The 15,940-nt window shown below is 58.0% G+C and overlaps 1 protein-coding gene across 2 annotated transcripts; it reads right to left on the bottom strand.

The window, feature by feature from the left end:
* Window positions 1–3,391: 3,391 nt before the first annotated feature.
* Window positions 3,392–15,602, bottom strand: wdr13 (WD repeat domain 13). Of its 2 annotated transcripts, XM_088927398.1 has the most exons (11): window positions 15,438–15,559; window positions 13,638–13,841; window positions 13,028–13,165; window positions 12,429–12,660; window positions 10,462–10,571; window positions 10,077–10,207; window positions 8,902–9,209; window positions 8,407–8,587; window positions 4,438–4,579; window positions 4,135–4,253; window positions 3,392–4,058 (listed from the first exon to the last, which is right to left on the bottom strand). In XM_088927398.1, exons 3-11 carry the CDS (start codon window positions 13,066–13,068, stop codon window positions 3,874–3,876), a joined length of 1,449 nt encoding a protein of 482 aa, XP_088783524.1. In that variant the 5' UTR covers window positions 13,069–13,165; window positions 13,638–13,841; window positions 15,438–15,559; the 3' UTR covers window positions 3,392–3,873. The 2 variants fall into 2 exon arrangements, with proteins under 2 accessions (XP_088783524.1, XP_088783517.1); XM_088927391.1 differs by lacking the exon at window positions 13,638–13,841 and having other exon boundaries at window positions 15,438–15,602.
* Between the last annotated feature and the right edge of the window lie 338 nt (window positions 15,603–15,940).

The raw sequence follows: 15,940 nt of genomic DNA, 5'->3' as shown, positions 1-15,940 counted from the left end.
AAATTTGTATTTGTGTCTGTCTGGTATCTGAAGGAAATGCAAATGTGTTTCTGCTGCTGTGGCTCAGGAAGACCCTGATTTGTGTGACAGCTGGGACTCTACTGGCTCTTCGGCAGAGATGCAGTCCTGCTGAAACTGTGCTTTACTGAAGGTTTTATGCAGCTTTCAGTCCTGCTGATACATTTAGAGACAGTTACTTGCGTTATGTGTAGTTTCTTTGTTAGATTAATCCCAAGTACATGAAAGCACCATAATGTTGTTCAATTCAAAGTGCATTAGCTCATTAAAACTGGAATGAATTATTCCTAAAAAACCCTCTGTGTTTTATGGTGTCTTTCAACCCAAAGGATCCGACAGCTCTTTATCTTCCCACCGAGGAGCTGCTCCACCTGCACACCTGGACTAGTGCTAAAAGTGACAACGATGTTGATAATTAAACATGCAAGCATGAGGAAGAATGAGCCTGGAGCCAGAAAGCACCCCTGTTCAGAAAGAACATGCACGCGAGTGCTGGGTAAAGCACAGGGGAAGGCAGGGAGACTGTCAGACGCACCTGGCAGGAGAGCCGACTGTACAGCATATCCGTTGCGTGTGAGATCTCCCCTGCGCTGCGGTTTGCTTGGTGCCGAGTGCCTCTCCCCCAGTGCAAAGCAGGGTCTCTGGTGTTTGTTTAGTTGGCTTTGGTGTTGTCAGGCTTTCAGCTCATGCATAAAATACACAATCTTCACGAGACAGCAGCCAGGCCCGTGTTTCAAAACCTTAAGGGAGAAGCAGTATCAACGCTCGGGTGTCCTCTTGTGTCCTCTGGGTCATGTTGCACAGCTGACATCTGTTGGGTTGAATTTGTTGATACTTTGTGGATTTTGAATACTTGTATCAGGTTATTGTCATGCAAAGTTTCCTACCTCTAGGTGTGTCTTATATTTTCAAAAGTAGGTAAGTGTTACGGTATCACAGTACTGCAGAAAATGAGGGAAAACAGAAGTGGTCACAGCAGCACGGAGATTAGAACTTTGATCCAGACTCCAGGTAGGTATTAGGGGTTATGGGTAGTGATCAGGGTTAGGTGTTAGGTGTTATGGACTATGGGTTAGGATTAGGGATAGGGGTCAGGAATCGGGATAGGGTTCAGAGCAGGAGTCAGGGATAGGGGTTAGGGGTTAAAGGTTAGGGTTAAGATTAGGGATCAGGGTTGGAGTCAGGGATAGGGTTAGGGGTCAGAGATTAGAGGTCAGGGTCAGGGTTAGGGGTTATGAATAGTCTTAGAGGTCAGGCAGCAGGTGGGTCTGAGGAGCTCCCTCCACTTGTGGCCGGAGGGCTCACTGCTGTGAGCTCAGACATAAAGAAACATGTGGCAAACATTGGCTCGTTTACCAAGCAGCAGCACAGGTTTCTGCGCACTGGTTATTCCAAATGTCCTTCAACAAACAAAATGTGTTTTAACAAGCGTGTCTGTGTGCTCTGCACCGCAGCTGACGGGAGCTGTGAGTTCAGTAAAGACGACAAGAAGTGGAGTGAAGCCCAGGGAGTGTGCAGACAGAGTGGCAGAGACCCAGCCACTGTCGACAGCCAGCAGGGGGCGCTGCAGCTCTATCAGCTCCACAGGCAGTAAAGCAGTGTCTTCTCCAGCTTCGTCTGGATCGGCCTGTATCACGGCAAAGAGCGCTGGCAGTGGGCCAGCGGAGACACCGTCAGCTACTCCAACAGGGACACCCAGTCCCCCTGCGTGGCGGTGGACTCTGAAGGCTTCTGGCACAATGTGGACTGCAGCCAGCGGCAGGCTTTCGTGTGCTCTAGAGGTAGAAGAGACTGATCCATTGTGTTCTTCAGCTCTGGGCTTCCGGCTCTCCTCCAACCAGAGTGTTTTTCTGGCCCGCTGAGCTCATACTCTATCCCAAGCCTGAGGGAAGAGGGGCCTTAAAGAGGGGCAGGGGGTGTGTGGCCTTGTGCCATACACTGCGCAGCTGGGCAGCGCCACCTGTCCAGTCCAGGGCTTGTTATGGTCATCTGAGCTGAGAGACAGTTGATGGATGCCAATTTCAGATAAAGGGGTGTCTGATCCAGGGCCTCGGTACTTGTGAGGTGGTTATCTGCCCCCGCCGCTAGATACTGTAAGAGCTCAAGAAGAAAGCCCTGTATCAGGCTCTGCGGCTGCAGCCTGTGGCTAGTTCAACGTTCGTCTCGGAGGAGGAGCAGGAAGGAGCCGGTAGCCTGGCCGCCCAGGCCGAGTCACCCCACGTCTGGCTGGGCCTGAGCTGGAGCCTCCTGGACCACTGGTTCTGGGTGAACAGGGAGCCCCTGCCGTTTCAGAAATGGAGGCAGGGCGACCCGCCCCAGTGCCCTCCCTCCCCCCCCGCTCTGCGCAGCGATGTCTGCTGTGGACCACCAGTGGACCGCCCTGCCCTGCGAGGAAAAGCTGAACTTCCTCTGCTACAGGGGTATGACTCACACATCAGCCCAGGGTGGAAGCTCGGTTTCGCCCTCTAGTGTCAGCCCAGGAGAATACAGCACAGTTTCATCTGGGGCTCAAGTACAGTCTGACCACACACCGTGGCCATGTGCCAATGTGCATTAAATAACCTCTTTTAGTTGCCTTTGCTGCACAGACAGCTCAGTGACTCAGACAAGTGTCCCAAGCCCAGAAATACTTAGGGAAGCCCCTTCAGTATGATAACACCAGTGCTTAAGGCAACAATAATACTGGCCCATCTAGGTCTCGGCAAGACTTGCTCTCCTGCAGGCCTTCCTCGCCCTTCCTGGGATGAGCTCCATGAACCGAGGGGCTCCAGCACTCTGTGGAAAGCCTTCCTGAACAGTCCAGTATCATGGCTATGAAGGAAATGACCTGTTCTCTAATACTATTGCTCTCCACCACCTGGACAGACACGTAGAGCTGTAGACAGCACAGACAGGCCTGTGGGCCTCGTGGCTCGGTCTCTTTCAGGGGAAGCAGCCTGAGCTGAAGCAGATCTGTACAGCCAGACCATCTGGACCGGATTCTCATCGGCAAAACGCCTGCCTCTGCACACACATCTTTAAATAACCTGTCAAACCATTCAGCTAAGTTACACTAGTTTAGGAATTACTAACTCGTATTGTGTATGAGCTATTTTCTATATTTCTCTTTCTTCCAGGCAACATGAAACAAATGAGCAAAACAAATCCAGGAATGTTTGAGCATCTTAAGGAGGCACAAAATTTCTTTACCTACCTCACAAATGTACTCTTTTCCCTTCCTAAATGAAAGAATAAAAATGTTACACTATTCTGGAAAGTATCTGCAGCACACTGGTAAAATCTCTCACATACAGCTGACAGAAGCTCAGGAATCGATCTGGTTTGCAAGTCCATAAATATTCAGTATAAGAACAATAGGAAAATCGCTAATCCCTTTGAATAATTATAGCCTTTATTTAAGAATTAACTCCTTTAATCCTTTCCTCCTGTGGCATGCACATTTCTAACAGTGTGTTAAACGTGTGGTTCCGACGCCTCCCTGAACTCGGCCACCCCTGCACCAGCACGCAGACTCATGCCGCTGTGAGGCTGTGCGAGATGTAGCTGTCAACACGAGCACGTCTGAGGATCTATATCACTCTTTTCACAGATCTGCTGAGGGCCTGGAACAGCGACACACAATCCGAAACCAGGGGCACGGAGAGGGGAGTAATAGTGTTTCATGTTCTGCAGTCCGGGAGCCAGGAGAGGTCCGACCGCAGGACTCAGTGTCCCCAGCGCAGAGAGAGCAAAAGGTCAGAGAAGCGCGGAACCGCTGGAATGAGAGGGGTGGGCCCCAGTCCTGCCATCACGCTGCTGTAACGAAGTGGGGTGCGCCCCAGTCCTGCTGTGGTGCGGTCGGGACGAGGGGCGCCCTCACTTCTGCTCCCTCCTCCAGACGATGACCATGCCGGTGGTGTCGGAGGAGGCCAGCAGGCTCTCGTCGCAGTTGAAGCTGACGTCCAGCACGGGGCCGCTGTGGCCCTGCAGCTTGTTCACGATGGCCTTGGAGCTTCTCTCCACGTCGAAGAAATAGACGCACATGTCCTCGCTGCCGGTCACTGCGAGAGAGAGGGCCAGTGGGTACGCTGCAATCCCATGATCCCAGGTCCCCAGAGGCGGAGCGGAGCGACTCACCCACGCAGGCCCCCTGCCGGAAGGACATGAGGGGACAGAAGATGCTGTGGAGGGGCTGAGAGCTGTGCAGGATCGGGAAGCTCCTCTTCAGCTGGAGGGTCCCTTCATTGTCCACCACCCTGTGGGCACAGCACACTGAACACACTGCCCTGAGCACAGCACACCGAACACACTGCCCTGTGAGCACAGCACACCGAACACACTGCCCTGAGCACAGCACCCTGTGAGCACAGCACACTGAACACACCGCCCTGAGCACAGCACGCTGAGCGCACTGCCCTGAGCGCACTCAGCTCGGCTCACCTGTAGAGCAGCAGCTTGTGGACGCAGGCGTTGACCAGCAGGGAGGGGTCGCGGGCCTCGCGGCTGATCCAGGAGCGAGCCGAGATGCTGGAGATGGGGCTGCCCTCGCTCACCACCAGCCGTTTGGCCTTTGTCAGCTTTCCTGGGAGCAGCCGGAGACACGGAGCGCAGGTCAGAGCGGCAGCACTCCTCCCCTCCTCCTCGCACCCCCGACACACTGCCCCCGCACACAGCCCCCGACACACAGCCCCCGCACACTCCACCTGCACACAGCCCCCCGACACACTGCCCCCGCACACTGCCCCCGACACACTGCCCCACGACACACTACCCCTGCACACAGCCCCCCGCACACTCCACCTGCACACAGCCCCCCGACACACTACCCCTGCACACAGCCCCCTGCACACTCCACCTGCACACAGCCCCCCGACACACTACCCCTGCACACAGCCCCCCGCACACTCCACCTGCACACAGCCCCCCTGACACACTACCCCTGCACACAGCCCCCCGCACACTACCCCTGCACACAGCCCCCCGCACACTCCACCTGCACACAGCCCCACGACACACTGCCCCCGACACACAGCCCCCCGCCACACAGCCCCCGCACACTCCACCTGCACACAGCCCCACGACACACTGCCCCCGCACACTCCACCTGCACACAGCCCCACGACACACAGCCCCCCGCCACACTCCACCTGCACACAGCCCCACGACACACAGCCCCCCGCACACTCCACCTGCACATAGCCCCCCAACACACTACCCCTGCACACAGCCCCCCGCACACTCCACCTGCACACACGCCCCCCAACACACTACCCCTGCACACTGCCCCCGCACACTCCACCTGCACACAGCCCCCCGCACACTCCACCTGCACACAGCCCCACGACACACTGCCCCCGCACACAGCCCCCCGCCACACTGCCCCCGCACACTCCACCTGCACACAGCCCCCCGACACACTGCCCCCGCACACTCCACCTGCACACAGCCCCCCGACACACAGCCCCCCGCACACAGCCCCCCACCACACTGCCCCCGCACACTCCACCTGCACACAGCCCCCCGACACACTGCCCCCCGCCACACTCCACCTGCACATAGCCCCACGACACACTGGCCCCCGCCACACTCCACCTGCACATAGCCCCCCAACACACTACCCCTGCACACAGCCCCCCGCACACTCCACCTGCACACACGCCCCCCAACACACTACCCCTGCACACTGCCCCCGCACACTCCACCTGCACACAGCCCCCCGACACACTCCACCTGCACACTCCACCTGCACATAGCCCCCCAACACACTACCCCTGCACACAGCCCCACGACACACTCCACCTGCACATAGCCCCACGACACACTGCCCCCCGCACACTCCACCTGCACATAGCCCCCCGACACACTGCCCCCGCACACTCCACCTGCACATAGCCCCACGACACACAGCCCCCCGCACACTGCCCCCGCACACTCCACCTGCACATAGCCCCACGACACACAGCCCCCCGCACACTCCACCTGCACATAGCCCCCCAACACACTACCCCTGCACACAGCCCCCCGCACACTCCACCTGCACACAGCCCCACGACACACTGCCCCCGACACACTGCCCCCGCACACTCCACCTGCACATAGCCCCACGACACACAGCCCCCCGCACACTCCACCTGCACATAGCCCCCCAACACACTACCCCTGCACACAGCCCCCCGCACACTCCACCTGCACATAGCCCCCCAACACACTACCCCTGCACACAGCCCCCCGCACACTCCACCTGCACACACGCCCCCCGCACACTCCACCTGCACACACGCCCCCCAACACACTACCCCTGCACACTGCCCCCGCACACTCCACCTGCACACAGCCCCACGACACACTACCCCTGCACACTGCCCCCCAACACACTACCCCTGCACACAGCCCCCCGCACACTCCACCTGCACACACGCCCCCCAACACACTACCCCTGCACACAGCCCCCCGCACACTCCACCTGCACACAGCCCCACGACACACTGCCCCCGCACACTCCACCTGCACACACGCCCCCCAACACACTACCCCTGCACACAGCCCCCTGCACACTCCACCTGCACACAGCCCCACGACACACTGCCCCCGACACACAGCCCCCCGCCACACTGCCCCCGCACACTCCACCTGCACACACGCCCCCCAACACACTACCCCTGCACACAGCCCCCCGCACACTCCACCTGCACACAGCCCCACGACACACTACCCCTGCACACTGCCCCCGCACACTCCACCTGCACACAGCCCCACGACACACTGCCCCCGACACACAGCCCCCCGCCACACTGCCCCCGCACACTCCACCTGCACACAGCCCCCCGACACACTACCCCTGCACACAGCCCCCCGCACACTCCACCTGCACACAGCCCCCCGACACACTGCCCCCGCACACAGCCCCCCGCCACCCTGCCCCCGCACACTCCACCTGCACACAGCCCCCCGACACACAGCCCCCCGCACACTCCACCTGCACACAGCCCCACGACACACTGCCCCCGCACACAGCCCCCCGCCACACTGCCCCCGCACACTCCACCTGCACACAGCCCCCCGACACACTGCCCCCCGCACACTCCACCTGCACACAAGCCCCCCAACACACTACCCCTGCACACAGCCCCCCGCACACTCCACCTGCACACAGCCCCACGACACACTGCCCCCGACACACAGCCCCCCGCCACACTGCCCCCCACCACACTGCCCCCGCACACAGCCCCACGACACACTCCACCTGCACACAGCCCCCCGACACACTCCACCTGCACACTCCACCTGCACACAGCCCCCCGACACACTACCCCTGCACACAGCCCCACGACACACTGCCCCCCACCACACTGCCCCCGCACACAGCCCCACGACACACTCCACCTGCACACAGCCCCCCGACACACTCCACCTGCACACTCCACCTGCACACAGCCCCCCGACACACTACCCCTGCACACAGCCCCCCGCACACTCCACCTGCACACAGCCCCACGACACACTGCCCCCGACACACAGCCCCCCGCCACACTGCCCCCGCACACTCCACCTGCACACACGCCCCCCAACACACTACCCCTGCACACAGCCCCCCGCACACTCCACCTGCACACAGCCCCACGACACACTGCCCCCGACACACAGCCCCCCGCCACACTGCCCCCGCACACTCCACCTGCACACACGCCCCCCAACACACTACCCCTGCACACAGCCCCCCGCACACTCCACCTGCACACAGCCCCACGACACACTACCCCTGCACACTGCCCCCGCACACTCCACCTGCACACAGCCCCACGACACACTGCCCCCGACACACAGCCCCCCGCCACACTGCCCCCGCACACTCCACCTGCACACTGCCCCACGACACACTACCCCTGCACACAGCCCCCCGCACACTCCACCTGCACACAGCCCCACGACACACTACCCCCGACACACAGCCCCCCGCCACACTGCCCCCGCACACTCCACCTGCACACACGCCCCCCAACACACTACCCCTGCACACTGCCCCCGCACACTCCACCTGCACACAGCCCCCCGACACACTACCCCTGCACACAGCCCCCCGCACACTCCACCTGCACACAGCCCCACGACACACTGCCCCACGACACACTGCCCCCGCACACTCCACCTGCACACAGCCCCCCGACACACTCCACCTGCACACAGCCCCACAACACACTGCCCCCGCACACTCCACCTGCACACACGCCCCCCGACACACTACCCCTGCACACACGCCCCCCGACACAACCTCCTACACGTCACGCCACCAAAACCGCTAACTGCTCTCGGCCACCAGCGATGACATCACCCTCGCCACATTCCGAGCGCTGAGCCTCTCGCCAGCGGAGTGCAGTGGCACACAGAAGCAGCTCTCCTGGGACTCCCCACCTGTGGCCATGTCGAACAGGAAGGAGAAGATGCTGCCCCGGTCGTCTCCGGCCCACAGGATCCTGCCCGGAGCGTCGAAGGAGAGGGACAGCACCCGGCCCGTGAGCTTGCTGGAGCCACCCTTCACCTTCTTCCCAGTGGAGATGTTCACCACCTGCAGGACGTGCTTGCTGTTCCCCACCTGAGAGAGAGAGGGAGGGAGGAGAGAGAGGGAGAGACAGAGGAGGAGGAGGGACAGAGAGGAGAGAGAGAGGAGAGACAGAGAGAGGGAGAGAGGGAGGGACAGAGAGAGAGAGAAAGATCATCAGGAAGAGAGAAAGGATCAGGAGTGAGAGAGAGGGATGAAGGGGAGAGCAGGAGAAAAAACAAAAAGATACCCTGACAACTCATTCCATGAGACTTAGCCGTTTTAAAGACCAAAGATTCCTCTTCTCACGCACTCATGTCACGTGACAGCTGCCTGCTGCCAGGCTGCCAGCGGGGACGCTCACTCACCACGGTCAGGTTGTTGTTCATGGGCTGGAAAGTGCAGCAGAGCAGCTCGGAGGCGTCGGGGTCGCACACGGCGCGGATGCAGCGGCCGTCCTCCGTGTTCCAGATGCGCAGGCTGCCGTCCTGCGACGTGGACACGATGATGTCGTTGCTGAGGGACCAGGCGAAGTCGGTGACGGGGCGCTCGTGGCCCCGCAGCGTGACCTTGACGCTGGGCGGCGCGGGGGACAGGGTCATGATGGACAGGGTGCCGTCCAGGGAGCAGCAGGCCAGGAGGTGCTTGTCGTCGTTGGCGAACTGCAGTCTGGGAACTGGTGGGCGGGCCAGGGCACAGAGGAGGGGACGTGGGAGAGAGGAAGACAGTTTAACACCTTCGTCTGCAAGACCTCTCTGCCCTCCTGCCTCCTCCCCTCTCCAGCTTTTGTTCTCCTGTGCTATTTAATCTGTGCTGTCTGCTCTGTCTTTCTCACACCTGAAGAAGGCTTCACAGCCGAAACATTGTGTTTTCTTTCTTCTCTTTTCAGCAGAGAATAAACCTACTTGCGCCTTTACATGTAAGTACAGCAAGGTTCTTGTGTAAGTGACTGCTTCTTAAAATAAACAAGCTGAGGGAGAGCATATGAACAAGTAATCAGTTACAGTCTGTAGTGTGTGCATTATCTACAGAAATACATTATCTTTTAAAGGCCAAAATCTGAAGAACTGAAGGGGGTTACGAACATGAGGGGACAATTTGGCCCCCCTGCCTGTCTGGTAGTTAGCAGATAACTGGTCCCAGGATCTCGTCCAGCTGGTTCTTGACAGAAGCCAGGGTATCGGCTTCAACAGCATGTCTGGACAGCTTGTTCCACACTCCCACCACCCTTTATGTAAAGAACTGCCTCTTGTTCTCAGTTTTAAATGCACTTCTATATTGTCTATATCTATATTCATTTTAAAGTATATAACACTTATCCAATTAAACTGGAAAAAGTATTCCCTTATATGAGTAACCTGTAAAGGCAATGGATTCCTTCATAAAAGTGACTTTCCCAGACACCAGTGGAAAGGCGAGCTGCCAGCGGCCGCTATGCTCGTGTCTGACTGGCGCGGCGCTGTCGTGTGGCCGGCCCTGTGTGCAGGAGGAGAGCTCCGCGCGCGGCAGGAGTTCAGTGCTTCAGGAGGGTCGGTCTGCTCACCGGCGGAGTCCACGTGCTGGTCGAAGATGTGGTGCATGCCAGCAAAGGCATAGTTCTCGCTCAGCGTGGTGTCTCCGGCCATGGCGCGGCTCGCCTCTGCCACAGAGGTGGGCACCAGGCTGCCAGGGGGCCTGCAGACCAAGACAACGCGCCATCAGGCCACGACCTGGCTGGTTACAACGTGCTGGGATTCAGCCCCGGCGCCGCGGCGCTCCCACAGACCAGACACGCCCTCCTTCCCCCCGCTTCCTGTCCTGACAGGGAGTGACCAGACTGACAGCACGTGTCCCGAAGTCACACGCCTGGCTGAGCCTGCAGTCACTCTGGGGGTTACCAGCACCCCCAGGTGGAGCTGGAAGGAAGTGGCCAAGGGCAGGGGCCGTACCTCTCGTCGTACACTGCTCTGTTCATCTGAGCCTGCAGCTGGTAGGAGCCCCGGCTCACGGACCTGCGGTGCCCGCGTGCTCCCTGCGCCCTCGGGTCGTCCTCGAAATCCTGCAGGCGAGAGGGAGACAGGACCTGAGCAACAGCGCATCACAAGCCCCTGCAGCCCTTGGCCTGGAGCACAGCGCAACCAACCAGCCTCCCTCCATCCCTCTCCGCTTTAATGCACAGAGGGGAAATATTAGCCTTCCGCCAGTCTGTCTGCATCAGGCCCTGCACGAAGAGCAGGACCCTTCCGCCAGTCTGTCTGCATCAGGCCCTGCACGAAGAGCAGGACCCTTCTGCCAGCCTGTCTGCATCAGGCCCTGCACGAAGAGCAGGACCCTTCCGCCAGCCTGTCTGCATCAGGCCCTGCACGAAGAGCAGGACCCTTCCGCCAGCCTGTCTGCATCAGGCCCTGCACGAAGAGCAGGACCCTTCCGCCAGCCTGTCTGCATCAGGCCCTGCACGAAGAGCAGGACCCTTCCGCCAGCCTGTCTGCATCAGGCCCTGCACGAAGAGCAGGACCCTTCCGCCAGTCTGTCTGCATCAGGCCCTGCACGAAGAGCAGGAGCCTTCCGCCAGTCTGTCTGCATCAGGCCCTGCACGAAGAGCAGGACCCTTCCGCCAGCCTGTCTGCATCAGGCCCTGCACGAAGAGCAGGACCCTTCCGCCAGCCTGTCTGCATCAGGCCCTGCACGAAGAGCAGGACCCTTCCACCAGCCTGTCTGCATCAGGCCCTGCACGAAGAGCAGGACCCTTCCGCCAGTCTGTCTGCATCAGGCCCTGCACGAAGAGCAGGACCCTTCCGCCAGTCTGTCTGCATCAGGCCCTGCACGAAGAGCAGGACCCTTCCGCCAGCCTGTCTGCATCAGGCCCTGCACGAAGAGCAGGACCCTTCCGCCAGCCTGTCTGCATCAGGCCCTGCACGAAGAGCAGGACTCTTCCGCCAGCCTGTCTGCATCAGGCCCTGCACGAAGAGCAGGACTCTTCCGCCAGCCTGTCTGCATCAGGCCCTGCACGAAGAGCAGGACCACATTAGAAGTGAGATAATTCTGTGCTTCCTATTATCCCAGAGCCAGACCCCTTACTGAGAGCCTACCCGAGACTCAGACATAGGGGGCTGCAAATTAAATTCAGGTCGAATCAAGATTTTATTATTTCACTCTAAACTGGAGCTGGTACACTAAGACCTCATTCATGTCATACACCATGGAAATGTTATTATATACATTAACTAAAGTGAACAGTTTTGTTTATGTACTGATAACTGGACTCTCTTTTGGCAGTTTAATTTAATTGTTAAAACAGAGTACTACAGTTACAGAAATACAGCTGGTTCAAAACTACATCACAGCTTGATCTTTCCCCAGTTGCCAAGTTGCTGGTCTTCCGTTCCCTCTTGTTGTTAAGCATTTCATTCACTTGAGCATACGACAAAGAAACTGAACATGCAGCCACATACAGGTACCCTCCTGTATCACAGCAGCTCTCAACTGCATCATCACAAAGACCAATAACACAAAGCTCTCCAAAACCAAGGTCCTCTATATCTTCAGGAGCACTTTGCTGCCCTCTGATCTTCGGGATCTGAGGACTCCATATCTCTGGCTGTGTTGCTGCTCTGCTCCCAGGCTCTGTCTATTACTGAGAGCCAGGCTCTCAGGCTGGCTGAAACTCAATTACTTCAGATCTACATTGAAAACGTCTTTTATCCAAATGTGCTTTCAATCCCTACTGACCACATTTTGCGGGGACGTGCCCTGTTGCTTGGTTTTCGGTGCTCTGGGATTCTCTGCTGCAAAGATCTGCCTGATGCCCCTCTCTCTCACAGTGCACCTGATGCCCCTCTCTCACAGCAGACATGTTGCCCAGTCCTCTCCACAGGGGGGCGAGGGTGTGCTGGGCCCCACAGCCCCCCGGGCTCACCTCCATGCGATCCAGCGTGGTGCGGGAGCTGCGCACGCTGCTGGCGCGGAAGCTGCTCTGCTCAGACAGGGGCCCGTACCGCAGGCCAAGCAGCTGGCTGCGCAGCTTCAGGTACTGTCTGCGCAGCCCCGGCTCGAAGCCGCACTTGGCATTCTCCCGGAGCAGCTGGCTGCGCCGGCGGATGTACTGCGTGCGGAACTGCGGGAAGGTAGGCGTGCGGTAGGCGTTGTACCTGCAGAGGGAGAACGAACACAGCTCAGGGACCACTGGGGGAAATCAGGCGAGAAGACACGCAGGGCGGACAGAGCAGGCTGTATTTACAGTACGAGTCCGCCCCAGAAAGAGGGGCTTCAACACTTCCTCTGCTCCAGGCTCAAGCTGTCTCTCGGTTTTTAAGTCGGCTGCAAAAGCTTCAAAGTCCAAGTCAAGGAAGACAAGGCAGAGGAATGGAAAATGAAATCCTTCTGAGCTTGAAGGCAGTTCCGAGAATTCCCCTGGAGGTCCTCTGCAGTTAGAACAGCAGACGGCCGTGGAGAGATCCGGGGTGACTCTCTGGAACAGTCAAAGGTTAGTGCGGACGCCGGAGGGAAGGGCAGTACCTCGCGTCCACTGCCAGGACCTGCTGCCACACAGCTGCCATCCCCCGCGGCCGGGGTACGAGGCACCGCGGCTCGATCCACACGGGCCGTCCCGCTCAGGGTCCGCGGCTCTGGGGGCTCGACTCCGGGCTGGGGGCACTGGAAAGTGACAGCGCCTGTTAGGACTCTCGCTCTCGCCTGGACGTCCCAGAGCTGCGCCGCTCTGCTCTCAGAGCCCAGATTTTGTTACTTCTGGTTTGTTTATTGTATGATTCACCATTATTGCATTACTGCATCTCTCATTTATCTCATGCCACAGTATATTTTTCACTGCTAATATTTAACACCAGCTACTCTGTCGTCCTCTAACACCCCTGCTCGGCGCTCGTCCTGCTCAGGCCTGAGGAGAGAGACAGGGCTGCCACGGCTACACCGCCTCCAAGCACAGCCATGGAAACCACCAACGCAGCAATTTGTAAAGATTTAATCGGCAGCTTCTGAGGAAGAGTGAGAGGAAACCGATTCCCCTGTTGAAAGACGAGCGAATTCTGAATGTAAACATGTTTTCGCATTTCACTTAACCTGACTCAGAACAGTTTCATCTCCTGGGAGTTTGTCTTTATTGCATTACCGGGCCAGTCGGGCCGGGCCTGGTCAGTACTGGGACAGGAGGCCTCTCAGGCAGCGGGTCTCGGTCCGTGTCCTGGAGGAACTCCACCTCTACAGGACCCGATACCACAGGTTCTGGGGCGCCTGGACTTCACCTGCTGGCTGGTTTAGACTCTTCTCTCCTCCTCAGTTTCAAGAATATCCTGAATCTTCTTATTTCCTGCAACTTCAGAATACAAACATTTCTGCATCGTCTCTTCAACCTTCTAATGAAGAACTTGCTCCCTTGTCTCTAACTAAAAAGCCCTTACTAAGCAGTCAGCGTACAGGACCAGCAGGCACGGGTGAGGCTGATATTGTATCGAGCGTCTTCTTGAGCACAGCTGGTTACACATCAGCTGAGCTGAATGAAGGAGATCTCAGAGAACGCCACAGGTAGATACTGATTACAAACCCCAGAGATGATTTTGAGAGATTTCAAACATTTGCCTGCAATTATGAAGCAGAATCTTGCAGTCCCTCAGGACGGTACTGTGGAGTGGTTCTGCTGGACCAACAGGGGGCGCTCTCTACTGCCCCAGTATGCTGACTGGGGGCTGGAGCGTTGCAGGGACGCAATTCTTCAGATAAGACATGAAACAGAGATCCTCCCTGCCTGGTTTAGAGGTGTTAACACTGGGGACCTGGCTATGCTCCCTCTGGCCTCCCTGGAGCTGCCCCTGAGTTCTGTTTGTACCCCAGGTACCCCCCCACAGCGGCTGTGCACTGGGGCTGCCCTTTGGAGAAAGTGCTCGATAAACGAAAGCAGTTTGTATGACATCTCATAACTCATCATCAACTCTGCAGCTATAAAAATGGGAAAATTGCAAACTATTCCTCACACTCATGGTTTCACACTGACCAGTAAGCGAACATGTAACTCAGAGTTGATTAACAATTCACCAAATGTATGTTACATCCATAAAGAAGGAGATGCACGTCTCATTTAATTGATTTATTTTTTAATTCTAGCTACTAGAACTGCATTTGGAATTGAAGTAGAAATAAAATATGCGAACTCAGAGGTTAAGTGTTCTAGCAAAATATGGCCATACTGGGTAAGTTATCTTTAATGTGAGGGCCCCGCGAACTCCCCAGCCTCTGTCGAGATCATGCTAGAAAAACCGCCCCGAAATGTCCGTCAGGCCGGTTATCGATTCCCGATCGGAAAGCAGATCGGCAGGAAGACCCCGCCCTCTGGCCGGACACGCAGCGGCGATTGGCGGAGGCGACTGTCAGTCCCCCGGGGACCCGGCTCCTGCCGCAGAGCCCGGAAATGGACGCGATGCTTCTGACAATTAACGTCCTCGAAACGTACCTTGTGTCTTCCTCCTCAGCCGTTCACACATTAAGTAACGACATGACAGAGAAGGGTGGAAAATCCCCATTTTACAATCCCCTCCTGAGAGTGCCTTTTGTTTCGAGGACTCCCGTGTCTGTCGCTCGCTGCCGTGCACCCTGCAGGTACCGTGCAGGTGACCGGGCACGACAGGGCACGACAGAGCACGACAGCCCTACACAGAGCCCTGCAGGGCTCGTATCCCTACGCCTGAAGAAACCTAGTGTTTCTCTTCTCCTCCTTTCAGCATGCAATAAACCTTCACCTGCTCCTCTGTACGCCTACATGCCTGTCAAAATGGCTACGTTAGCTTTAAACTCGAAATGAACCGTTGCATTCTCCTCTCTGAAGCTGATGCCCAGGCAGCCCCACAGACCAGCGGCCCTTCCCTGTCAGGTGCAGACGTGCGCCGCACACGCCGGCGCAGGGAGCAGAGACACTCACAGCTCACGGCGAAAGCGCGGCGCTCCTTTTCATGGCTGCTGAAGGGGCTCCGCTTCCCTGCTCCGCCGCTGCACGGCCACTCCCCTCCGGTCCGGGTCCGGTCGGCTAGTGCGGGGGACACCGTCACGTGACGCGCCGCGCTCGCCCCCGCGCCTCCACGGGCCCGCGCAGCGCGCCGCCGCGGACCGCGTGACTTCCAGCCCCTATTCCTGCTTGAACTTTCAATTCACTGCGTTTCGATTGAACGAGCTCTGATTTTTAACCCGTACAGTCGATATTCAGGACCTTAGCGCACTGGCTGCTCAGACAGCAAGGGGGTCCAGCTCCTGACTGGAGGGTCCTGGCTTCAATCCCAGGCAGGGGCCAGTGATGTAGCTCTAATCCTTCCAGACGGCTCCCAGGTCCACTCAGCCTGCTTTCCACAGGAGCACCAGTACTGGGGGTAAATCCTTCTGGGGTAATAGGCCGGCCGGAGTGTGATGCTGACCTCATCACCTCCACCT

This window comes from Atractosteus spatula, chromosome 2, assembly GCF_055471065.1.
Source record: "Atractosteus spatula isolate fAtrSpa1 chromosome 2, fAtrSpa1.hap1, whole genome shotgun sequence".
NCBI lineage: Eukaryota > Metazoa > Chordata > Actinopteri > Semionotiformes > Lepisosteidae > Atractosteus > Atractosteus spatula.
The sequence above is the reverse complement of the archived record's forward strand: the minus strand, read 5'-3'. Positions and strand labels throughout refer to the sequence as shown.